Source organism: Labrus mixtus, chromosome 3, assembly GCF_963584025.1.
Source record: "Labrus mixtus chromosome 3, fLabMix1.1, whole genome shotgun sequence".
Lineage (NCBI taxonomy): Eukaryota > Metazoa > Chordata > Actinopteri > Labriformes > Labridae > Labrus > Labrus mixtus.
The window spans coordinates 19,237,865-19,263,163 of NC_083614.1; the positions used below are offsets into that span (position 1 = coordinate 19,237,865).

Genomic DNA, 25,299 nt, shown 5'->3' on the forward strand with positions numbered 1-25,299 from the left:
CATACACTGCTTTTATCAGAACATGTTTATTATATAACTATTCAAGCCAGTGGGAATCATAATAAACTCAGCAGCAAATGGAATAGGCATGCAAACACTCACTTTCTCTATTACAAGAGGGAGTTGGAGAAGTTTCATCCTAAAAGTGACCATCCTAATGGAGAATTTAGGAGAGTTTTACCCACAGCAGGCTTTCTGCAAGTACAAGTCACATCATTCATGGCTTCTTTAAGGTTCAAAATGCTCAATTGTTTTTTTAAGATTGATCCAAGGAGTAATAATAACATTACTCATGCATAGTTCTTAGTTATGAACCTCATATTTTGTGCAGAATTTTAGGTATGCTGACATTTTCAGTAGCAACAATGAGACAATCTGATACAGTTTCTCCCTAAATGAAAATCTACTTTTGTATTATTTTCTACTGAGAGCATTTCTGTTTCCTACAGATGGAGGAGATAAGGAGGCATCACATGGGGCAGTGTGTGAACACATGCTGGGTGGTATGATCATGCAGGCATGGGTGGACACTCATCAGCAGACACGGTCATTTGCCATCATCGCCCTCCCACTGGCCTTAGCATGAATATTACTTTATAATGCTGCACATACTTACATATAATACAACTTTTCTTTAATCATAATGACGGTATAATTGGGCTTATGCTGCACATTTACAATAGCAGTAGTAATAGTTTACATGTGACAGATGCTTTGCTATTCATTAGCCAGCCCATGTTCTTCTCACCAGTATGATATTATTTAGACAGTGGATGTGGAATGTTTTTATTGTCTTAGGTTGTTTCTGTTAATCTCTGTGACCCTTAAAATAGAATCAAATAGGAATGGAGAAAAAACTCTAGCGACAGCCTTTGGTTCATGAGACCAGCCCTCGCTGATGTATTTCTCTAAACTGTAGGAAGAAGGCAAGGCCAAGTTCCAGATGTAGTTCATCTCTGGGGAAAAGTATTATGTCGCATTTCCTCACTTTGTCATCCTCGGGATATCACTTCAATGGGGTTTTTTCCTCCCTGGATCCGTTACTGTCCTGATTGGGCCAAGTTGACATTGTTCTTTTGCTCTTTGCTCTGATTGGGTAATAAGTCCATCATTTTGTCCTGGTATGGGGTCAGTGAATCCATCTGTTCCCTCCAGATTTTCTGTCCAAATCGAAGACCTACTGGAGTTCCACTTAAAGGGAACGCAGACTCAACCGAATGGTGGCAATCGCTCTATAACGGTTCAGGATTCATTTTTGAACACAAGTTGGTTTTTTAAGTAAGTCAATAAATTCACAGTATCGAATGGTTCCAGTCCTGAATCTAACAGTAAGCTTTTGTTTATTCCTTTTTTTTTAGTCTGTGGTTGTGCACAGAAATGTCCCATTACTGGAAGGGCCCTGGGTGAAACAGACTTCCAATATCTCTTCTCTCCTCACATGTTTTAGTAGTAGTCTTCATAGTTCTTGGGGTTGAGGCAGTAAAGGATGGCGCCTCCAAAAGAGAAGATGGTGGACCCCCAGGCCAGGCCGTAGCCCCAGTTGAACTCATGGTACACTCTCAGACTGACCGTCTCTATGAACTTGATGGGGAATAGTACCAAGCTGCACACCTGGAGCACCACTGCAGAGGAAAACAAGAATAGGAGAAGGTACTAATGTGAAAATCAGTCTGTTAAAATCAGACAGAAAGATTAAGTGTTACAACAGTGAGACAATGTTTTCATTACCAGTTATGCCGATACTAATACCTGTACCTATACTTGTCTATTGGCTGATGCTCAGTAGCCCTCAAAACTAGTTGTTTTTTTTTAAATCAAATTATCCATAATATTGGAATTTGGAATAAATAAAACACTTATTGTTGACAGCACCACACTCTTATTTGTTTTTTTGTAATACAATCAGTTACCTGAACTTTTTTTTTTAGGGTGTCAAAAAGTACATTGACTTGCATACTTATATTATATTTCTTATTTTTGGCGGTATCCAAGTCAAATACTGGTGCAGATACTATTATCGTCATCATAACTCAAATGAATAGACCTTTTTAGAAGCAGTCATTTCTTTGTGTTTTCGTGTTTTGATTCATCTCTGAGTTGTTGTTTTTTTGTCTCTTTACGTACCCGCAGAGAACAGCATGACAGCCACAGGCTTGTAGCAGCGACTCCTGGAGCTGAAGCAGAGGGAGATCAGCGCCACAAGGAAGGAGAACAGGGTGAGGGCCGCTCCACCCAACAGCAAGGCCAGTGTGGCGATCTGCCAGTCTGGGACACACACACACACACACATACACAGAAGGATGGGGTGAGGGAGGAAAGGCATGAAATCACACTGAGATAGAGAGTGACATAGGTAGCTAAAACGGGGATACACTGGAGAGCCGTGTCTGAGCTGTTGACAGGAGAAGGAGGAGGAAGGTGGGTGGATGAAGAGGAGGGGGAAAAGTAAAAGAGTCAGGCAGCAGAACAGGTCACAGGCCATATTGGTCATGCTCAATCTCTAACAGGAGAAAAACATCCAACATTCCAACAACTTGAGATTGTGGGGAATTACCGCAGAGTAAACACAAAATACTTGTGGTTCAGGGGTTGAAACATTTCCTCGTGCATATTCTGAGAAGCCGGCCATGGCTTGTAATGTTTTGATGCCGGCCATTAGGGACCAGTGGCAGGGGAAGAATTTGAACCATGCATTGACTAACCCTTCGGACAAAGCGCAGCAGTTTCTGGTTTACAAGAAACAAACAAACCAAACACAGGACTGGCCACATATGTGTGGATTTCAGCGCTTTATAAACAGACACCAGAGCAGCAGAAAGGCATTCTGTGAAGTGAGTCAGATAATGAGTATCCCTCTGTATTGCCTACTAGCTCAGCAGCATTCTCAGCATTTCATCCAGAATAAGTTTAACAACACTTGAAATAATAATGTGTCTCAATCTCTGCTTCTCCTTCCCTGTCCTTGCTGGAATTCCAAAGTGAGAGTAAAGTAGAAAAAAAACAGATGTTTGTCAAGGTTTTGTTCTGCAAAATTAAATCTAATTCATTTTTTTTAAAGTCTGTTATTTTAATCACTCAATGTCATGGGACAATAAACAAAGACTTTTGAGCCAGTTATGTAACTGTTTGGAGTTTAAAGGTCTCTTTCATAGCCTTGGTGTGTGCTCACGGAAACAGGAGGTCTACATGTAAACAGGCAGAGGATATTATGATGAGGCATTAGATTACACAGGAGGAAATAATTTAAAGTGCAGCGGGCGAAAAAAAATCACATCAAAACATTAAAGGGATTGAGCTCCAAATAAAATAAGGGTAGGAGGAGAAGCTCAAACTGAAATAATTTAGAATAAACATGAGGTTTTTTTTTTATTATTATACATGGTATTGTCTCTTATGGAGCCCAGGAAATAACAAAGATGAAGCAGTGCCAAGAATATGTTTCCCCTCTATTGAGGCAGAAAATCATTAAAACATTCTCCAGCGGAGAGACAGTGACAGAGGATAAGCTGCTTAAAATACAGTTCCCACCCTTGTTGGAGGGAAACTTTATTCCAGAGGCCAAGCAGCTCAAATATAAACAAACATCAACTTCTTTTGACCAAATATGGGTCCAGGATTGAGAGTTTAAAAATGGGCCCTGTCACCACAGGATGTTGGAAGGAGCCCACAAAAAGCAGAGCACCAGCTCTCTTCAGCCTCCAGCTTGTACCCCCCCCCCCCCCCCCCCCCCCCCTCCAAAGACTGACCCCTTCACTTTCTCTGCCTCTCAAAAAAAGGGCCACAGTGACTTGACCTGCAGTTGTCAAAGCTCATCGTGGGGAAAGATATCCTCTCTAGGTCAGTTTCAGCCTGGGCAGTCTGCAAGCGAAAGTCTTATCAGTCCTCCTGTGAAACTGCAGGATGGATTTCAGATTTGGAAGCGACTCACTGTGCAAGACATGCAGCCAGAGTCGGAGTGCTTAGAGGCTTTGACGAGCAGGAAGCGCCAAAGTATTAATCTGAGCCATGCATGATGACAGATGGAAAAGGAGATACAGTAGACAAGATCCAATCTGAGCATTAATTATGTGCACGACAGGGAGCGCCTAGGTGCTAAACGAAAAAAAAAAAAATCCTTCTGGGCCCCCAAGTATGTTTCTTTGTCTGAGACAATGGAGGAAGATCTGTGTCACAGAAGAGCCCCTAGTGTCTCTCTGGCTGTCACACATACTTAGGCTCACTCTCAGGATGGAGAAGTTTCAGAAGCAGGAAGTCAATCAGAGGTCCCTGGTTCAAGATGGCAGCAAGACACTCCAGCTTTACATGCTATTTGTAGCCATCAGTGTGACAGTCACAGGAATATACGGTTGTCAGAATGTTCCATACTTTTGTCCTTTACAATATCAGGTGTTTTCAAACAGTACAATTCCTGCACTTAATGATCAATAGTGTTGGAAAGTACCGAAGCTTTCAAGAAATGTCAGATCTTTAGTCAATTATTGAACCAAAGTCTCTTTGAGAAGAAGAGAGATAAAGACGTGTTGGCACATCCATATTCACAGACTGACAAATACTGATGTTTCTCAAGTCCTTTTAGAGTATCATACAGATGCAAAAGTTACAATTATGTCTCTTACAATCAGACAGAGAGCAGTGGAGGCAACAGCAGAGTTGACACTATCTAAATTGCACCAATATGTTGGCAACATTTCAAAATCGTAACCTATGTATTTGTGGTAATTCTTTGTGATTTAAAACAAGAAATTACCCAATATTAGGTGCATAGGAATACGTTTGTCTGATCACTAGAACCTGATCAAAGTTTAAAATTCTGGTATCATGACCCCTAATACAGGATCACATTTTCCACTACTATTATTCTTTGCCCCACAGTGTCTGACTAAGCTCACACAGTGGCTCCACATTCGTCCCATTCATATTGCACCAACACCAACACGGGAACCACACACACTTCACTTGCAAGACCGCTCCACATTCCTGTCCCTGTGTCAGGTCTTCTTTTTTACTTGACCTTAGCCCCGTGCTTCATTGTGTGTGTGTGTGTGTGTGTGTGTGTGTGTGTGTGTGTGTGTGTGTGTGTGTGTGTGTGTGTGTGTGTGTGTGTGTGTGTGTGTGTGTGAAACTGAAAGTGGAGAAGAGTTACAATTTTTGTAGATTTTACACTTCATGAGCATGTAACTAAGCCATATTTCTTTTTCTTTTTGTGGTTTTGTGGAAAAACACACACATACAGACCTAGCAGAACTAGCACAAAACATCTGAGCAGCCAGCTGGTGTTTCAAACTAACAGGATTTATTTAATGCCCAGAGCATGACACTGAGGAAATATTGGGGGGCTGACGAGAAGGGATGAAACTGATTACTGGGATTCGAATCAATAAGCCTAGCCAAGCACAAGCCTGAGGAAATGGGCAGTTTGCTGTGTGCATTAACTGTGGTATGCTGCTGCCGCTGCTGAGAGAGGGGAGCTGACACGGAGACTGCATGTCTTTATATGGCACCAAAGTGCACTTTGTCTGCGCTGACAGAGAAAGACCTGGGCCAGCGTGACCTGCAGTTACTCATCCCGTAGACAGAAAGAAAACAGTTTGTCGGACTAACAAAAACACAATTCAGCACATAGGAGAAGGTCAGAGGCAGCAAAAAGTGAAGTGTAGATCTACTGTTTGTCTCAGCAAACACATGAAATGAAGAAAGGTGTAGTTGGGAGTGTACTGAAACTCATTTTACATTTTCAAACCTGAGACTGCCTATAGGCTGATAGAATCCTGCTGTGACAGATCTCTATTGTTGTTTTTCCCCCTTCTGAACAGCTTTATCAAAAAGTCAACTTCAAACATGCTAATTTCTCAGGAAATAATATAACTTTCAAGTATTTTGTAAGTAAAATATTACATTCTAAAGCTAAAATGTCTAAACAAATTCATCCCTGAAATCATGACTGATCATGGTTATGTTGTTAAATAGATCTTTTTTCTTTCACTAAATATATTTGACTTATTTTATCGATATGTTCTTGCTTATTTTGAGTACTAAAGTCTTTTTAAGTTTCTGGACAGTAGTAGTGCTGCTGTTAACTTTATTTTATGGTATTTCAATTGACTGTTTTGTATCAAAATTACCATTCCTGTATATGTGAACCTATATGGCATCAAATAAGTATTCTCTTTTACCTCACCAGTAAATGGCACGCTGTGATAGAAAAATGAAATACTTCCAGGATAGAAAAAAAACAACCTTCATGGGGACTCCAATAGGAAGTTTCCCTCCTAAAAAAAAAATCAGCATTTCTGGAGTGCTTCACTTGTCTCCCTGGTTACTAATCTGCAGGCATCTGGATCTCTGGGGAGTTCTCTGCTCTGAGTTGCCCTTGCTCCTTGGCTGGTGAAGAAACCCACACAAAGGCTCATTTTGTGAGCAACAAAAGACCAAATGAAACCCCAGCTGGACCGCTCCTGGCAAAGCAGAATTCCCACATCATTCAGTGGTGGCAAATGTTTTTTAAAAAACAAAGTTAGCCAGAAAACCAGAAAGAAAGGGTGTCTTACACAGCACACTTAGCCTCAAGGACAAACTTTTTTATATCAATAAAGTCAATTATCTCCCACTGTGAGAGCAGTATGTGCAGCACATTGTTCACTATCTTATTTCATGTGGAAAAGTTGTACAGTTTAAATTAACCAGGCAATAGCTAATTCTAAAGTAATTAACATTTAACACTCTCCTGGGTGATGTTGTATAATTGTCACCCACAGAACAGATTGGTTCAGCAGAGCTCTGTCTGCAGGGACTCTTTGTTATCCCCAATTTGAATATGGATATGGGTGTCTGTCTGCGCCCAAAAACTCTGACATGTAAAACCCACTACTTCAACATCCAACTGGATTAAAACTTCAAAAATAACATGGGGGTGCATCTCCCCACAAGCCCGAATAAGTGAGCGTGTTTACGGGCTCATGAGCGTCTGTCTCACCGGTTGCAAGCGTGCTGTTGCAGGACCAGACAGCGGAGCTGACGGGCTTCCAGCAGGACTCCCACATAGACAGGTAGTATTGGTCATCCGCCGTGACCCAAGCCGGGCTCAGCAGGGCCCCGACATCCAGGCATAGGGCGAGAAACACGCACACCAGTCCCACCAACTTCAGGGGAGTCAGCGTCGAGACCCGGACTTCCTCTGTGCCGCTCACGGATGAAGCCATGTCTAAAGTATCTTACACATTTACAGAAATGATAAAGAAGAAGAACATGTGTGTTTTTGTGATGGAGTTCCTTAAATCCACTTAAAGATTCAGATGTCGGTGTTATGGTAGTCCTCCCCCTGCCCGTGCTGGGTGAAGCGGATGGGGAGCCGCGCGCGCTGCTGCTGTAGATCAGCACTGTGCGAAGAGGAGCGAGCTGCTGCTCAGTGAAGTAACAACGAGCTGCACCTGCTGGGTCCTAGTGCCTATGAGCCCCATTCACACAGCAGATCTCTCTCTCTCTCTCTCTCTCTCTCTCTCTCTCTCTCTCTCTCTCCCTCTCTCTTTATTATTATGAAAATGTCATAATATGAACTTTAAGAATAGGTAAAAGAAAATAAATAAAAGTAAAAAATATAAAATTAATAGTAAAAAAACGGACATAAGAAAAGTTGTTAGGATTTTAAAAAACGACTGTAAGATATTAACGATGTAAAATAAATGTAATAAAATCTCAAATACATTTACAGAGGTTACACTTTCAGAAATGATAAAAGAAAATCTGCTATAAGACCATTCATTTACACTTTTTGCCTGATTTAACTTATATTTAATGTGGGCAAACACTAGGCTACTTGTTTTCTTTAAAATAAAATTTGACTTTCCTTTGCAGCACAATTCACCCTAATTATTTATCTCTCCTCTATCTCTCCACTTTGTCTAACACTCCATTTTCTGTCCTTCCCTCTCCCTATCACTCTTTCTCTGACTCTCTCTCTCTCTCTCTCTCTCTCTCTCTCTCTCTCACACACACACACACACACACACACACACACACACACACACACACACACACACACACACACACACACACACACACACAACACTGTGGAGGGCAGCTTACATTGCTCATTTTATTTCTAATTGAACTGAACTAATCCTTTGTCCTCAGGGAAGAATCTCAGAATTGGTTCATATTGATTAACTTTCACAAATGCACACACACACACACACACACACACACACACACACACACACACACACACAGTTATTTTGGACAACAAGTTTTCGAAGTTAACCTATTTGTTAATTAGTTGAAGTTAAAGATGACTGACTTTTGGTGGATAATGATGATTCAGCAAAATAAAAACTTTGTATTACTTTTGTGAGTTTAGATTTTGATGAAAAATCAGCCTTTTCCATCAAGTAAGTGTATATTTGTTGTGTGTGTATGTAAAGGTATAAAGGCATTCAAAAATAGATTATTTATCCTTGGACATCAATAACGGGGCAATAATTAGCTGTTGTGAAAAAAATAAGAACCTAAAAGTAGTTAAGAAAAATGTGAGGGCACCAGTATAGGCTACTATTACCAATGCACAACATTAAATTCATCTAATCCTGTTCTGATGGCCCTATGTGTTTCATCACTTCTGCCCCCTGCAGTCAGTCTTTAAAGGAATATCATTGTGGATTTCTGAATATTGCCACAATGTTATTTCATCCTATTGTTTATAAAATAATATAAAATGTACTCAAAGTTTAATCGACAACTTTATTAGAAGCAGTGGAAACATCTAGCCTAGTAAATAACATGATAAACAACTGAAGACAAAATCAAAATGTTAGTTTGACCTCATTAAAAAAACTTGATTTAATTTGAACAAAAAATATATAGGCCTATATATTGTGGACATATGAAAAACATTTATATCCAGAAAATGGACTGGAATTTTTACTCAAGTGTGCATTTGTATTCCATGTTTACGAGATGTGTTGACATGTTATGTTGTATCAGTTTATAAGAAACTATTTATGTTATTTATTTTACTTCATACTTTATGTCAGACCCATAACAATACAATGTATTTCATTATTCTAAAGCACTAAGACTATTTAACAGGGTGGTTTGAAGTCTACTTTCCTCATGTGTCTTTTTTTTTTTAACAGTTGTATCAATAGCAATATCGGGTTGTAAATGGTACTAGGAATAATAGTTGAGGTCAGCGTTGAGCTGGCCCTTTAACTCCGGGGCAGTTCACGGTAAAGCTGTCAGCAAACAGAGCTGTGCGCATGTGCAACGAGCATAGCAACACTACGGGGCAGCGGAGAAGACGAGGGATCGCTTATGCGCATTTTTGCTACGAAAAGAGGTGAGCAGGAGTCACAAAGTTTATTTATATAATATACCAACACTAAAGTAAACGCCTGTAGTGTGAAACCGAGGTTTTTATTTTTTACATCTGTCGCTCGTTAAATCACATCCGTTACTAGCGGCGTATTGGTCCTACAAATCATCACCGTCCTGTCAATACACGGGGCGAGAACCAGCGCCTACCCACCCGACACAAAATGCTCCCCGTACGAACTAAAATGTACATTTTGCAGTCGCATTAGAGCTAACATCGCTTTAGCTTTCATGTCAATGTATATTCTTTGTTGTGAGCCGTACAACGGGGTGGTGACGCTTTAATTACCTATGATCTATTCTGGGAAGCTACCAGCAGGATTCCCGTAAAACATCCATGTGTAACAGTGGTCAGCAGCCGCCATTGGTCACTGTCACTTTGGTCAAGGATGCTCCTAATTCACAACAAAACAGTGCCCTTTAATGCCCAGCTGTTTAACTGTATTAGGCTTTATTCGTTAGTTAAGTTGTGAAATTGATTTTATATTTTCTCCAGAGCATGTCAAAATATGTTTAATGTGGCTTTTTAACGTGATGAAACGTTTTGCATTTGATTCATTGTTCTTGTAAATGTGTGACATTACCTTCTTTTCAGTCTCTCGTGACTTACTGGGACATTGCTACTGTGTAAGATTTAAGTAGGCCTAATCTTAAAATGACTGTTTATCCTATGATAAAAACAAAGGAATATTTGTAGTTTTCAGTAAAGTCCTGCTTAATTATAGTCTGACTCATGTATCAGCATGTTCTAAACTGTATGTTAATGTGTGTTTGCTCTTTATACAGACAAATCACCCCAAACACACCTGCAGGAATCATGGGGAGTGGTAAGTTTATTTTGCGAGACGTTTTCATCTCTTGCGTATCTCATCAGAAACTCTCCTCCAACTTCTTGTTATTTTTCTTTTTCTATTGTTCAGCATTGTTTGTCAAACACAAATTGGAATGTCACTCTTCAGGTTTTTCTGTCGTCTTTAGCACACAATTACCATTCTTTCCTAAGGGAATTTCCTGTTTTCCAATATGTACAAATATATTTCCTTTTTCTTTTTTTCATTTCAAGCCTTGGGCTGATGCAATCTCTGACTATATGAGTCACACTAACAGCTTCCATTACTTGTTAATTTGTTTGCACATCAGACATTCCCAGGGCAAGCGGTGGCATCTTCTATGCAGTTTCTTGTTGGAGAGTTTATGTTCGGGTGTGATAAACAGAGGGCCACTCTGTCTCTCTAAGTTCATTCCTCCAGTTTCGCTTATTGTGGCCCAGGGATGGATGCCTAAATCAAAGGACCTTTTGTTTTTATGCAGAAATGTGGGCTTTGGGCAGCGTTCAGCCTTTGTTTCAGTCCCCACCTCGCTGCCTCTTTTTTTTTTCCAGAACTCTATGCTTCTTTCCTTCATCTGCCTCTTCTCTCTTTCAGTACTCTCTCTTTGGATCTCCCCCCACTTCGCTTCCTCCCCATGCTGTTCCGCTTGCTGACTCGCTCCTAGTTTCCTCTTTTTCTCTCTCGTTTTCTTGTCTCTGCTTGTTATCCTGAGGCGTGCAGTTTTTTGTTGTTGCACATTTCTAAATCTTACATCCTAACCTCTTCTCTTTGCACATGTTTCTGCCTCTTAGTGTTCCTGCCGGCGGACGCGGCCCACTCCGTGCTGCGACGGCTACGCAGGGCCAACTTCTTGCTAGAGGAGATGAAGCAGGGTAACATCCAGCGGGAATGTCGTGAGGAGATCTGCACCTATGAAGAGGCCCGTGAGGCCTTCGAGAATGACGAAAAGACGGTAAGGGGTTGAGAGACACATTACAACAGACCTTCAATTCCATCTGTCTGAGAAGCTACAACACCTGTTGCACATTGAGTGTGGATACATGTGGCCACCCACATAGTACACATTAGTAGATGATCCTTTTTTAGCATTAGGGGTTTGGTTTGCTTGCTAGTTGTAAGACAGTGAATGCATTCAGAGATTTCCCAGCTGGCCTGTGTCTTGTCAGCCAAAATACACCATAGCTCAATGACTTATTCAAATTAAAAAAGACATGCAAAAATAGAATCCTACACAGTGCAGTAAAAAATCTTTTGCCTAAATCTTGTCATTAATTCTTATTTTGACTTGCTGGCTGGTTTGAAATCTGTGGACACTGGACAACCAGCTACAACTAAAACCCACAAATCATGATAACTACTACTAAGCAACTTGTACCAGTCAGTTTTTGTAAAAACAAATCAAACAAATCCCTTTAAAGTATAATTTAGCTGGGTTCATGTGTCCAGAAATCCTATGCCAAGCGTGGTAGCTTGTGGCATGTGTGTGTTTTTCCAGGAAGTGATGATTATCAGCAGGAAGAACAGCCGAGCACCTGCTAGAGAGAGGGAGGGGGGTATTTGGGAAACCATTGTGAGAGGCCAGAGTGCAAAGTCACAGTCATCTGATCACTATTGCTCTGGTGTTGTTGCCTACTGCCTTTGTGTTGCAATAAGCCAGATGAAATGTACAGTAGACACTGAGGGTCCTGTGACCTAGTGTTTTGTAAACAATATTGTGGCACCATGTTGACACTGTGTCTAGCAGAAAATACTTTATTTTCATACCGTTAGCTTGACAATGTGTGTCTGTCTTCTGATTGGCTGCAGAGACGATTCTGGGAGGAATATGTGAGGGAAAGTAGCCCATCTGGAGGGCTGGAGACAGTGGTGGGCGGAGTCAACTCCCTCTACTTGATCGTGCCATTGCTGCTGGTGGTGCTCATCATTGCCGCCGTTGCCATCACTGTGTGGCGCTGCCACTCACGTAAGCGCTCACAGGGCAGCCCCAGCTTGGGACACTCGCATCAGGACCATGTCCTATCAGTGGTCTCCATGGACCATTGGGGGAGGGATTACCACCATGGTGACCATTCAGAACTCAGCGTCCACAGCAGCCCAGCTTATCCAGGCTCAGAGCTCACATCAGGAAGAGGAAGCGCTGGAGACCCTCCACCGTCTTACGAGGAGGCTGTAGGCCATGCAGACGTCCAAATAGAGACGGAGCCTCCTCCACAGTACGAGGATATAGTCAACACCAGCTCTTCTAGCGGCAGCGGAACCCACGGGAAGTAAACCCTTCTATCACTACCAACCCAACAAAAAGCCCTAATCCACACTAAAAACACACTGCATTATCATCAAGCAGTGCCACTGCTGTTGTATCACCAGCCTTCCCCACTCAACAAACACTATTAACTGTGTGGTCAGTGGACTAATGCAATCTTTGCTGGAGCCAGCTCTGTTAAAATTTGCACTAACCTTTTATCAGTGAGGTGAAGTGACAGCAGGAAGGAGCAAATGATTATGCCATACAGATACCAAGCAACACTTCTGCTGATTTTACTCTAGTTGCATCTATTGCTGTTACTCTGTAGCAAATCCTTGAACTCAGCAGGCATAACAAATGATGCATGTGGCATAAAGATGTTACCATAATGAAGGTGTATATGGGGTTGGACTGATGCGTTATTGAAAGTGAGTGCCAATTCTTTAGACTTGCGTGATCAATAGCTAATAACTACTTCTAACACTAGATATGTAAATATAACCTAAATAAATAAATAAATAAATAAATATAAATAAATAAATAAATAAAGGGAAACCCACCAAAATTAAGTTCCATCAAGCAGTTTTTGAAGTTTCCAGGAATAAACTCGAACTCATTCTTTTTATGTCTCCTTGCCAACCTGTAAACAAACAGCCATCTACTCATCAGCAACATCAGTAACCCCCTTAAGTTATGTGGTGCGTTCCATTTACCTGGAAACTTGGAAGTCAGAGCTAGGAATGACATCGCACTCGAGTTAACCTGGTTGGGAGTTGGCGACAAGTCGGGAAGCAACATGGAGTACCTTTGTTTTGTTTTAACAACACACTACTTGATTGTTTTTGCGCAAAAACATGACATGTCAACAGATATAACTTTTACAATACTAATGGTGTTTTTGATTGAATTACACAAAAAGAGGATTAAGTTAAAAGTAACACAATAGTTACTGCTTAAACATTACTGTTGATGCACGTAGCAGCCATGTTGGATTTTTAACACGGGCTACTGAAGGTTCTCCGAGTTTCCATGTCAGAATTCTGGACTTCGGGAAGGGGCCTCTTAATACCGTTTTAGTCGGGCAACTCAGAATTTCCGACTTCCTAGATCAAATGGAACACACCATTATTCCACTGTTTGCTACCAGTGGACTTCAGACCAATATTTTCTCCTTAGCTCTGTTTTTCAAGGGTTTACTTAGAAAAAGATGTGGGTCTGTAGCTTCCTAATAATGAAACTTCTTAACCTGAGGTTAAGCAGCGTCAGGTAGATAATATAACGTTATTGTGCATTGTTGTCAAAGACTGTGAATGGCTGCCCAGGATCTTCTCTTGTGAAGTTAGCTTTTAGACTCACCAACATAGTGGATGATAAAGCTACAGAACCCCAGCGGCCAACACTGTGTCAAGAGGCTAAAGTTTGGCGTTGGTTCCCAATGGGTAAGGAACTCATTGACCTAAATGTTTGAAAAGTTGCCAAACAAATGCATCAGTCCAACTTCAGAAAACACTTTGAAATGTTTTTAACTCAAAATGTTTCAACATTAAGATACGGCCATTAGTTACGGGAGGTGCTGACATGTTTGTAATACTGTATGTGTGTATGTTTTGTACTGCATGTGGCTTGGTCTGTTCACCTGAGGTTCATCTTCGAGCACTATTTCCTGACGGTCAGTGCTCACTGACTTACATCCACCTCCGGGTTGCTCTGAGCCTGCTTTTACTGTGAAAATCTTTCCCTAACCTTTACTCCTACAGCAAATGTAACCGTGTTATGTGACGATGGATTCTCCTGCTGTGCCACTTTCAGTAATAGTACATAGAAGATTCTTCAAATAAGTCTGCAGCTACACCACAAAGGTATGCTGCACAGGAATGTGGGACAGAAAGCAATAGAGACTGAAGAATTTTGTGATAGGAGTCAACAGAGAGAAGAGATTGTGTATTTCACATCACTATGGACAGAGTTAAGCATGTGTAATGTACCTGTATACAAATATTTAGTCTTTGTGTGAAAAGTAAGTTACAGTGAGATTGTTTTTTACTGCATAGGAGTGCGGTGAACGAGTTGATGTGTGGAACTATTTGACAGTAGGTTGTGACTAAATGAAGGCACTTTGTGATTAAGCTCAAACTGTGCTGTTTGATGAAAACTAGGACAGGTTTGGTTTAACGTCGTCAACGTCACTCTCGGCCACGATGTCACTGTAATCCTCTCAAAGTGCTCACACTTTATATGCAACGTTGCTGCATACACTCAAAAAACCAAATATACCTGTCTTATGTCTGTGAATACTGATACATGTAACATTTCCTGTCTGCACCTCACAGACTCTGAGCACTGATGATTATCTTATATCTTTTTTTTTGTGAGTTGACCTGTGAACCTCAGCACTTGCTATGACCACAACTGAGTTGTGCTGGTGGAGGTAGCCATTTTGGTTGGGTCAGTTGTTGTACTGTTACTTGCAGAGCTCTTTTTTTACAATGCCTTATAAAACAACAAATATGTTATATAACATTAAATGCAAGGGAACTTGTTATAAATCCTTGATATGTGCAAAAGCTTGAATTAATTTGTAATAAAACATTTAAAAATATGCTTTAAGTTTCCTCACTTCATCACCCAGAGAGTATAAGCGGTCAGCTTGTGAGCTATAAAACTTTTTCACAGTTCTCCTTTACCTTGCAAGACTCTGTTTCACAAACACAGTGATCCATTGCTGAGCTCTCTTCAGACTACAATGAAAAGATTCAGGTTAAATGACAGATTGATGGGTTAGAAAAAGTGAAGTGCTTAAGTATGTGATTCAGACGAAAACAATTAACTATTTTTTTGTGGAAAAATAGGATCTAAAAATGTTGACTTTGTCATTTCAAATAGCATTGTCTTATAAGCACTCCTCCTAACTCAATGTGCCACCTGGCCTGTGAGTCATATTCATCCCCTCAGTGGAACATGACCCAAAATACAAGTATTGTTTGTTCTGCTGTTCAAACAAACCAGTGACTCATTTACCACAAAAGAATGATAAACACAAACGTAAATGTGGTTCAAGAGGGATCCATTCATTCTTATTCTTCAGCCGTGATTGTCAAAAAATAACTCATTGTAGTGAACAGTTTAAATAAATCATTAAAACAAGATTTATTCAGATTTTTTTTACAAGCATTGGCACACATACAAACATACAGAGCTCAGTTTGTCCCTTTTTCTCTTTGAGTGCTTTGTAAGAGGAGAGAAGAGCTCTGCCTGCTTAAAGTAGAGTAGGGCTCAGAAAAAAAACCACACACTAGTGTTTTACATAAACACTTCTCTGAAGTGGGACTTCATCAAATGGGGGCGTCCTCAGAGCAGGTACAATAGTCACATTATTTGGTCGTGTCATGCGGTGTGCCATGACACAAAGCTCAGTCATTCAAATGAAAATTCTTATTAGGAGCAGCAATGTGATCCCAGAGTATACAAGTGTCAACAAAACTGCTTTCACAAAATAAAAGGCAAACAAGAAAGAGAGAAAAGTACCGGTATCGATTAAAGAACTCTTTAGACAAGTGCAATGCAAATTCATATTACACAGTAATCTGTTACCTGCTGCTGATATATATCATAACAGGTCTCACCATTATTAATAACAACACAGATGATTTCCTGGCTGTCCATACTGACATGTAAACCTGTTAATAGTGTGCTCACACCCATTCCTTGGGGTTTCGTAGCACCTCGAGCATGCCGGCCTCCCGGGTACCTTTGGCAGGCTCATGCATGTACTCCCACCTGAGGATGAGGGATGAGTTTGTTACCAGGCAACAAAGATAGCTGATTACTGTCATACAGTAGTAGAGGTGTAGCACTGCATCAGAGAGCTGTTTTGTTACCTGGCCGTGAGAGGGAGGGACATGAGGATGCTCTCAATTCTGGAGCCGGGTGTGGCCAAGCCGAACTTCACTCCCCTGTCGTACACCAGGTTAAACTCCACATACCTGAAACATAAATACACAAAGCCTACTGTACACAGCTAACTTTGTTTTCTATGATACATTAAGTGTATAGAAACCTGAAAAAAACATACAAACAAAGAGATCTTGGAGTGATGATGTAAACTGATAATTAATTAAACTGCAATACATAGTCATGATTTATTCTTATATTTATTCTCAGTTAATGTTGCAGATTGATTGAAGTCTTCCAGTCTGATGCATGTATGTGCTGAGGAGCTTCTCTGATAAAATCACGTGATAATGATACAATGAACCTCTGTGGTGCAAATCAGAAACAATTCATATTATTGTTTGTGCATCTTTGCTAAGTGACTGAGTGTTTAATGTGCACTCCTGAGCTGAAAACCACACCTCATTAATGAGACTTATCCAGGGTTTATTCCAGCTTCTTCTTTTCCTCTCACTATCAGGCATCTTTCCATTCATAAAGTAGCTTTTAGCTCATTCTCTGTGTTGTCGTCTCTAAATCATACCCGCTGTCTAAGGAGCCTTTTTCATCATTTTTATAATGATTCTGCGTCTAATTTGAGGTGTCAATAACATTTTCAATTTGGTTGAATACCTATTAAAGAAGTTAACACTTGGCTGCCTTTGTTTGTTCTTGATACATTTGACAGATTTTTAAAGCAGGAATGGTCCTTCACTCACCTTCCTCGTCGCACCTGCTGCCAGTCCTTCTCTTCGTCAGTGAAGGAGTCATTAAGATGTTGGTATACAATGGGCAGGTAGCAGGGCACCACAGTGCGAGCGCAGCTCTTAACAAAGCTGAATGCCTCCTCTTGACTTGGAGAGTCCAAGTCATCGAAGAAGATCCCTCCTATACCCCGAGTCTCTCCTCTGTGCTTGATGTAGAAGTACCTGTCACACCTACACACCAGAAGAGTTGGACAACACAGTCTTATGTCAGGTTATAGAGCACTTTTTAAAGACAGACAAGAGACCAACTTCAACAGGTATGTCAGATTCTCCCAAAAAATTAAAATAAAACAACAAAATGCACAAGTGAATCCAAACACAATAGCCAATAAGAGTGTGCATTTCTTCCTTTAACCTTTTGATTCAAAAGAGTTAGACAGGTGTAGTTGCCTTAATTGTTTAAATTGCATAGATATAACAAGGACAACTTAAGTTTATGTTCAACAATTTCTTTGTCTCAACTCAAGCAACATGTTTCAAATTTTCACTCTTCTACCCTTTTCTATTTTTTTAAGAGATAGGGACACCTCCTTATGCACATAAATAATACAATCATTAATTTGAATACAATTAAACAATCTTTACTTTGATAGTTCTGTTTTTATCAAAATTGCAGCCCCCCTTAGTTTAAAAAAACATTTATTTAGAATGACATATGGGGAAAAAATAATCATGTAAAAGCATGTCTATAGTGACAGTTAACAAATGAAAATATGCTTTAGTTCCTTTACTATATAATATGAAGCTAAGGTCAGTACATAGTTAGCTAATCTTAGCTTAGCATAAAGACTGTAACTAGGTTTAGACTAGCACGTCTGCCCTAAGTCCCAGATATTTCTTTTAAATGTAACTTATACTTAACATACAAGCCTAATCATGTAAACCACACCCAATCACTCACATCCAGCATGGTCATTCAACAGCTAACGGCATGGCTCAACGGCCATTCTGTAACTGCAGATTTAAGGCGAAGGCTTTCCCTTATCACTTGAACCAGTGAGGATACACCCATCGTACGCCGCACACACTAACACACAGAAATCAGACCCGCAGAATGCTTCCATGCTAATGTACTTACATACATTTGAATTAGTACAAACATATGTGGATTTTTCACAATGGCAGGACTAATCTTGAGTTAAACGGTACCATTTCTTGAAGTCAGGGTAGTACTGCGAGTGGTGTTTGTCGCATGCCTCCTTCAGGGTGTTGTGAAAGTGAAAAGCATCTTCTTCATTCATATAAATTGGCGTCAGGTCTGTGCCTCCGCCAAACCACCACTGCTTAGAGCCTTGAAGAGAGAGAGACAAGGGAGATCATTCATCCATGGACTCAATAGTGTCACTGACACCAAGACACAACTGCTTATGTCAAAGTCACACACTCACCATCTTCCTCTTCGATCTCAAAGTATCTGTAGTTAAAGTGCACTGTGGGGATGTGGGGGTTCTTGGGGTGGATAACAGAGCTCACACCCATGGCACAAAACGGCAGCTTACCTGGGGATAAACACAGCAGGACATACACGTTATCTATTAAACTTTACCTTGAATGTGGTTAACCACACCTCGCATCAAAAGCCTTATTAGGGGCTTACCATCTTTCCCTTTGAGGACCTTCCCTCTGCTCCTCATCTGCTTGGCGGCCTCCTCGGTCAGGTGTCCAAACACCACTGACACATTGACACCTGCCTTCTCAAACACCTTTCCATCTTGCATAACACAGCTGATTCCTCCTCCCCCTGTCAACAAATAAGGTCACAAAATGGGCATTTTTTTTTTTTGGTCACTATATTTTAGTGATGCTCAACAATGGGTAGTTCAACTCCCCCCCCCCCCCCCTCCTTACCTTCCTTCCTCTGCCACCTGTCCACCTTAAAGGTCCCACCATCCACCTCCTGAAGGGCTTTGCAGAACTCGGCCTGGGTCTGCATGATCAGCATCTCCATCCTAGTACACATTTCCCCTTTCCTCTCCTGCAGTACAGCGACGTCGGACACCGGAGGAGACATGAATTCCCGGCATCTCTCCAAAATATCCCCCTCTTGCTCCCTCTCCTCAGCGGCTGGTGATACTTTCGTTGCCATTTCAGCACGCTGGAAGTGGTTAGCGTTGGCCAAAACCCCCGCTACTACCGCTGCTGCAGTCACCGCTGCGGCCCCAGTGAGCGCCAGGGCTCCCCTTCTGGTTCTCCCGGCTGCGGTTCTCCCCGCGGTCCCATGGGACATGAACCGCAACCATCTCGTTCCCGGAAGCAAGGCAGGTGACGAATGCGACTCTCCTGCTCTAACAAGCCTCTTTAAAGGTGCTAATAAACATCGTCTCGCGGTAGTTTGAGTCGTTTTATTTACTGAACAAAAGACAATGGTGGCCATTTGTAGAATAAGTACTCGCTATTTCCTCTGTGCTTCACGGCCTTTAATTGTTACAATGTACTTACTCAAAACATCAGAAGTTGTTGTACCTGCGTGTTATCAGTGGTGCGTTAAGAAGTTGCACGTTGAGGGGCGTGTAGTTCCTCGGAACGGACAGAGGCAAGACGGGAAATGTAGTTCTTTGTCATGCATGGGGCTATGAGCTCCCCGCTTCGTTGAGGTTACTGTGAACGCCAAGACCCATCGTGCAGTGCGCCGAGAGAACATGCTGCGTTCAAGGATTCCTTCTTTACACCGTATTTTTACACTGCAGCACCAGCGATAAACGGAATTGCTTATGATAGACTTGATGGATTGAATTGACCTTTTTATTCATTTATTAGGCCTATTTGTTATTTTTTTCTTGCTTTTTACTTTTTTGTAAAACTTTAGCATTTTATCTTTCTCTTCTCTGGACTTTGGGACCACAAACAAGTGACTGACTGACTGACTGACTGGTACCACGTCCTGTCCATTTCTCATGTCATGTAGCCTAGTTTATGTTTCTCGACCAGATGAAACTTTGGGCCAACAATGAGCATACTTTGATAAATAATAGATTTTCTTTTATGAGCTTAGGGCTATGAAACAGTTTTTATTTGTAGGCCTATATTGGCCTGTTCGTATTCCTATAACAATTGTGTTTAGTATTTTTTTTTTATCGTTTCCTCCTTTATTTCTTTAACATTTTTGAGACATTTCAACAACAAAAGTAACAAGATCCAATTTTATTTTGTTTGACTTTTGACTTTTAATAGTCCCTTGATTATTATTGACAGGAGAACAATGGTTTGATATTTAATTCAGGTCAATTTCATTAATTAATATCATATGGTAAAATGGCCATGCAGACAATACAATTAAGAAAATGATTGTACTTTAATACATTTAAGAATTTAAAAAGTTTGTTTCCCTTTCTGAAGCGTCCCTGTTTACCCTTATTTATTGTGTTTTGATGGAGATTTGTTCAGGCTACTTGGGAGCGAGTTTTGCTGCGCATGTTTCCGCTGTGCGCATGTGCAAAAAGTAAATCATGTTGTAGGTCACTATGGCGACGGGGCTATTAAACCTTTTAGGGCTGTAGAGGGACTAGACGCAGATTATGCGCACAAGTGTTGCTTCGCAGACTGTCAGGTACTTTGAGGGCCACTTAAATATTGTAATAGTCTCCAAATAAAGGGGCTGGATGTCTTATTCTAAAGCTTTGAACTCGACTGGAATTCTACGCAAGAACCTGTTGGTGGTGGTGAGTTTACAACAACTTTGCTATATTTTTATGCAAATATATACCAGAAGGAAGTTATTTTGCGTTACATTATTACTATATTTCCTATCCGAAATGTTTTCACCAGATCATCCTCTTAATTCTATCTATGTCGTGTTTTTTTTTTACTGCTAGCATATCTGTAAAATAAACAGAATTTGGCCTATGTTCTTTACAAAATCTTTCTTGTAACTTTTGAAATATATGTTGAGCCACAACAGAGCTATTGCTACTTTATCACCACCCACTTGTCAGCAGACAGGGCAAATATGCTTGCAAAAAATAGAAAACTATTTTTTTTTTAATGCTGTAGTACTGATGTCTAACCAGCAGATGTCAACAAATCTGTCACACAAGTGCAGTGCAGTTTTTTAAATTCATGTTTACCTGAACATGGATTGAGGACATTTTTGAAAAGGTATCGAGTAGGATTCTTGGATATTTTTTTAGTATTTGGCCTCTTTGTATGAAGTGCAAACCAAAAGGAGTTAGTGCAACAATAATCCATAAACTCTAAAAACTAAGATGTTCTTAAATCCACGACCCAAAAGCTAAAATAAATATACATCTCAGAATATATATTTGTAATATAATGGATCTGGTACCTTATCATAAGCAAAATCATACTCAGGGCTGACCGACTGATGTAGTTTCCTTTAGGCCCAGCTGCCTGTTTTTTTTAAAAAAGAATCATGTCTGACTGTTTTTCACTAACCCACTTCCAGTGAAGATTATGAGTGAGGTGGTTTGCACAAAGACCCAGGAGGAATATGAGGATGACTTTGAGAAGGATCTGGACTGGCTGATCAGTGAGGAAGCCCGGAGTGAGGACCAGGTACATTAGACCTCTCTGTTCAAACTGCAGTTTTTATTAACATCATTGGACACTCTGTGTGAAAATGTATTTTTGAGTGATACTGTACTTTCTACAAACTGGGTGCTGCCTGGTTGCTCACACTGCTCTGTGAAAGTATGACTGTGAGTAGTGTTGAGTTATCTGAGCTGGCATGTCTCCCTGTTTGCATGTGAAACCTATTCTACAAGCCTACTCTACCTATTCTATGCTATCCACACAGATTTACTTTCACTGTGCCTCTGCTGTCTGCATTATTGATGAACACACTTACACACGTCTGTTATCACACCTGCTATTACCTGCTGAATATTAATGCTGCTCTTTCATTCACACTCAGACTTAATGAATACCCCCCCCCCCCCCCAACAGGGTCCTGACTATGAAGACATAGAAGCAGAAATCAACAGAGAACTAGAGGAGGATGAGAAACAGCAAGGGACGAAAAGGAAGAAGAAAATTTGCAAGGAGGAGAAGAAAGGAAACAAAACAGAGGAGGTGGAGGAAGATGAAGAGAGGTGGCCCTCGCCTATGGAGCCGTTAGATTACGACTCAGACAGAGACAGCCCAACCAAGTCTTCCCCCGTAGTCCCGCCTCCTCCCGGGACGGATGAGCAGACAGAAGAGGAGAAGAAGTACATACAAGAGAAGATCCAGCAGGCCAACCGGGAGCTACGAGACCAGGAAGCTCCAGATATGACGAGGCAAAGGCGGCTGCATTTCAAGGAGAAGCTGGTGGATCTGGTGGTGCCTCCGCTGCAGTTTGAGAAAGAGGGTGGTGAGGTGAAAGGAGTAAAGAGCAGCAAGGATAAAAGTAACGGTTGTGAGGCTGAGGCTGAGGTGTCGGGAAAGCTTTCCGAGCTCAAACTGTCCCCCCAAGAAGAAAGTGCACAATCTGGTGGATCTGGAGGAGGGCAGGTAGTGAGAGAGGGCAGAGTCCTTGTAGAAAAGGATGGAAAGTTTGACCTGGTCAGCCTAAAGGAGGTGGAGAGTCAAGGACTTCTCCCTCCAATATCAAACAGTGACTACTTCCTGTCACCTTCACAAACTGACAGCTCCAGAAAGATCCCAAGGTCCTCATCCTCCCCCCTCCAGTATGGCAGGGATCACCCTCTTGCCCCCAGACCTCCAGCTCAGCCAAGGAACAGGCCTAGCTCAGCTTCCCACAGCCAGAGAAGAGCAGGACGGAGGAACAGCAGCAGCAAGCGAAGAGTGCAGTCAGCCACCGGGACGCCCTGCCAGGCCACATACACCCTCTCCCCCCAGCAGAAGGAGCTGCTGCAGAGGATCCAGGAGAGGAACGACAAGCTGGCCAGAGAGGTAAGAACGCGCGATGTTTCTGAATTCTCAATTGAATATACTGTGTTATTGTCTTGAATTGATGTTTAAATGTTCATGTTTCCATTGTCAGACTGAACAGAGGAAGCTTGAGGAGGAGGAGCAAAAGAGGCAAGAGAACGAGCTGGCGTTTAAAGCCTGGATGTTGAGGAAGAGGGAGCAGCTTCAGGAGGAGAGACGGATCCTCAGAGCCAAGGAGATGGAGAGGATGAATACTCAGGTATTACCACAAGGGGGCACAACAACCTTACACAGCATGTTTATACACAGTAGTGATTAAGGTTTATTATGCAGGTAATGACTGCAGTAAAATTATGCTCTTTAATATTTTGTTAAGTCATTCATAGTTTTATGTGACTAGTCACTTAAAATTCAGATCTATGCACTAGTTTACCTTTACATAGTCATAGAAAAGCACAATTTTTAAGTGATGATCACAAGTTAGATGATAGATAGATGGACGGACAGACAGACGTAGATAGATAGATAGATGGATAAACTTTATGGTCTGTACCAGCAGTAACAGAAACTCTCCTTTGACAATGCTGTAACATTAAGCATAAAGCTAACATTTAAAACACAAAGTAGAGGCATTAAAAAAGTGGACTGTTGAAAACAGGAAGCGATAAAAACTGGTTTTGTGCAGTATCTATTATATGTAGGTCAGGGTGGTTATTGCAGAGGGACTGAATGCTTTTTTGTAGATGTTTTTTCCAGGCCAGAGGGGAAGCTTTCCTGATCAGAGAGCGTTTGTACAGTTCAGAGGGAGGAGGTTGGGATTTACAGATTTTTCTGTGTTTGTTGGTGAGGCAGTTGTACCAGGATGAAATGAAGGTTAGAATGCTTTCAGTGAGTGAGCTGTAAGCCAGAGTGTAAAATATCTGTGCTGACATGAAAAGTCCTGGGTTTCCTCAGCAGATAGAGGCGCTGTTGTGCTTTTTTATTTACACAGAGACAGCATGCTGAAAAGGACGGACAGGTGTCTACTTCTGTTCCTAGCTTGCTTACTTGCCTTAAATGTTTGCTTCCATAACTCACAAAAAAAATGTTGTTCATCAGCTTCAATTGGTGACTGGATGTGTTTCTGTGTCATGTAGAGAGACTCTTGTGACCCTGATGAGTCCTTCAGGCTGTGGCTTCAGAGTAAGCACGAGCAGCAGCAGAGAGAGAGACAGCTGCAGGAGATGAAGAAGATGGAGGAGGACAGCGGTTACCTCTTACGCAGCCGTGAGGAGAGTGAACGTGCCTTTAAAGTGTGAGTTCACTATTACTTTTTCAAAGGACCCTAATCTTCAGGCTGAGAATCAATCCCAGATCATTTTTCAACTTCTCAATGTACATTGATTTGTTTCTCTTGATGCTGTTTTCAAATCCATTAACATTGCCCTAACCCTTGATGGCTGCGTTTTAATTACTTACATTTTTTATGACTTGCTGTAATCAATAATATTCACCTTAATACTAATATGGCAACAGAAACATTCTACACTTTGTTTCCTCAGGTGGCTGAGGCGGAAGCGGACGGAGAAGCGAGCAGAGCAGCAGGCAGCTCGAGAGCGGTCCCGCAGGTTGGTGCTGGAGGAGCGACGTGCGCGGCGCATGAGGGACCTACTTTGTACCGTCAATGAGAGCAAGCCATTCAGATTCACGGAACAGCTGGCCTACCGCTACTGAACCGATGGAACCTAACAGGAAGCTCAATATCAAACTGGGTTGTACACAATTGTTGTTGTTGCGAAGGGTTTTGTTTGTTCATTTTTATTTCTGAGCTGTGTTTGAAAAGCGTTCACCACCGTGACCTCTACTAAGTGTTAACATGTCTGGGTAAATGATACATCAGGGCAAGTTTAAATGTTGTTAAAATGTATTGAGTGAATGGTTTTTACTGTAAATACTTTCTGTAGTGTCAGATGCACTTTACTTTAAATGAAGCTCTACATAAACCTGGACTTACTGTTTGCCTTTTCATCAGTGTGTTACATAGAGATACAAGGAAAACATTTATGATCACAGGTTTCTTGAACAGGGGGAAATGTAAATGATTCACAAATTCATGTGCAAGTGGGAAATATGAAAGAGACAAAAAGTCAGCACGCAAATGTCCTTTAGGTTTCTTTAATCCAGGTAAGGCAGCAACAATTAAAGAAACCTAAAGGACATTTGCGCGCTGACTTTTTGTCTCTTTCTAGTCTTGTTGCTGTCGTGCACCTTTTACTGTGTTTAACTGTCGAGAGTGCTCCTCGTTTGCGGTTTTTTTAAATATGATAATATGATATCTTATAAGATATATAAG

At 41.2% G+C, this 25,299-nt stretch overlaps 4 protein-coding genes across 4 annotated transcripts; 2 read left to right on the plus strand and 2 right to left on the minus strand.

Moving 5' to 3' along the window:
* Positions 1-10: 10 nt before the first annotated feature.
* tmem47 (transmembrane protein 47) lies at positions 11-7,411 on the minus strand. The gene is made up of 3 exons (XM_061033602.1): positions 6,974-7,411; positions 2,125-2,265; positions 11-1,622 (listed from the first exon to the last, which is right to left on the minus strand). The coding sequence occupies exons 1-3, from the start codon at positions 7,197-7,199 to the stop codon at positions 1,444-1,446; spliced, it is 546 nt and encodes a 181-aa protein (XP_060889585.1). The 5' UTR covers positions 7,200-7,411; the 3' UTR covers positions 11-1,443.
* Positions 7,412-9,236: 1,825 nt separating this feature from the next.
* prrg1 (proline rich Gla (G-carboxyglutamic acid) 1) lies at positions 9,237-15,038 on the plus strand. Its single transcript, XM_061033604.1, has 4 exons — positions 9,237-9,331; positions 10,153-10,193; positions 10,988-11,148; positions 12,003-15,038. The coding sequence occupies exons 1-4, from the start codon at positions 9,252-9,254 to the stop codon at positions 12,465-12,467; spliced, it is 747 nt and encodes a 248-aa protein (XP_060889587.1). The 5' UTR covers positions 9,237-9,251; the 3' UTR covers positions 12,468-15,038.
* Positions 15,039-15,563: 525 nt separating this feature from the next.
* cpox (coproporphyrinogen oxidase) lies at positions 15,564-19,609 on the minus strand. The gene is made up of 7 exons (XM_061033603.1): positions 18,987-19,609; positions 18,736-18,879; positions 18,527-18,637; positions 18,288-18,429; positions 17,091-17,309; positions 16,320-16,424; positions 15,564-16,218 (listed from the first exon to the last, which is right to left on the minus strand). The coding sequence occupies exons 1-7, from the start codon at positions 19,510-19,512 to the stop codon at positions 16,134-16,136; spliced, it is 1,332 nt and encodes a 443-aa protein (XP_060889586.1). The 5' UTR covers positions 19,513-19,609; the 3' UTR covers positions 15,564-16,133.
* Positions 19,610-20,054: 445 nt separating this feature from the next.
* ccdc181 (coiled-coil domain containing 181) lies at positions 20,055-25,263 on the plus strand. The gene is made up of 6 exons (XM_061033606.1): positions 20,055-20,797; positions 21,541-21,650; positions 22,041-22,988; positions 23,080-23,226; positions 24,104-24,261; positions 24,509-25,263. The coding sequence occupies exons 2-6, from the start codon at positions 21,549-21,551 to the stop codon at positions 24,678-24,680; spliced, it is 1,527 nt and encodes a 508-aa protein (XP_060889589.1). The 5' UTR covers positions 20,055-20,797; positions 21,541-21,548; the 3' UTR covers positions 24,681-25,263.
* The last annotated feature ends 36 nt before the right edge of the window (positions 25,264-25,299 follow it).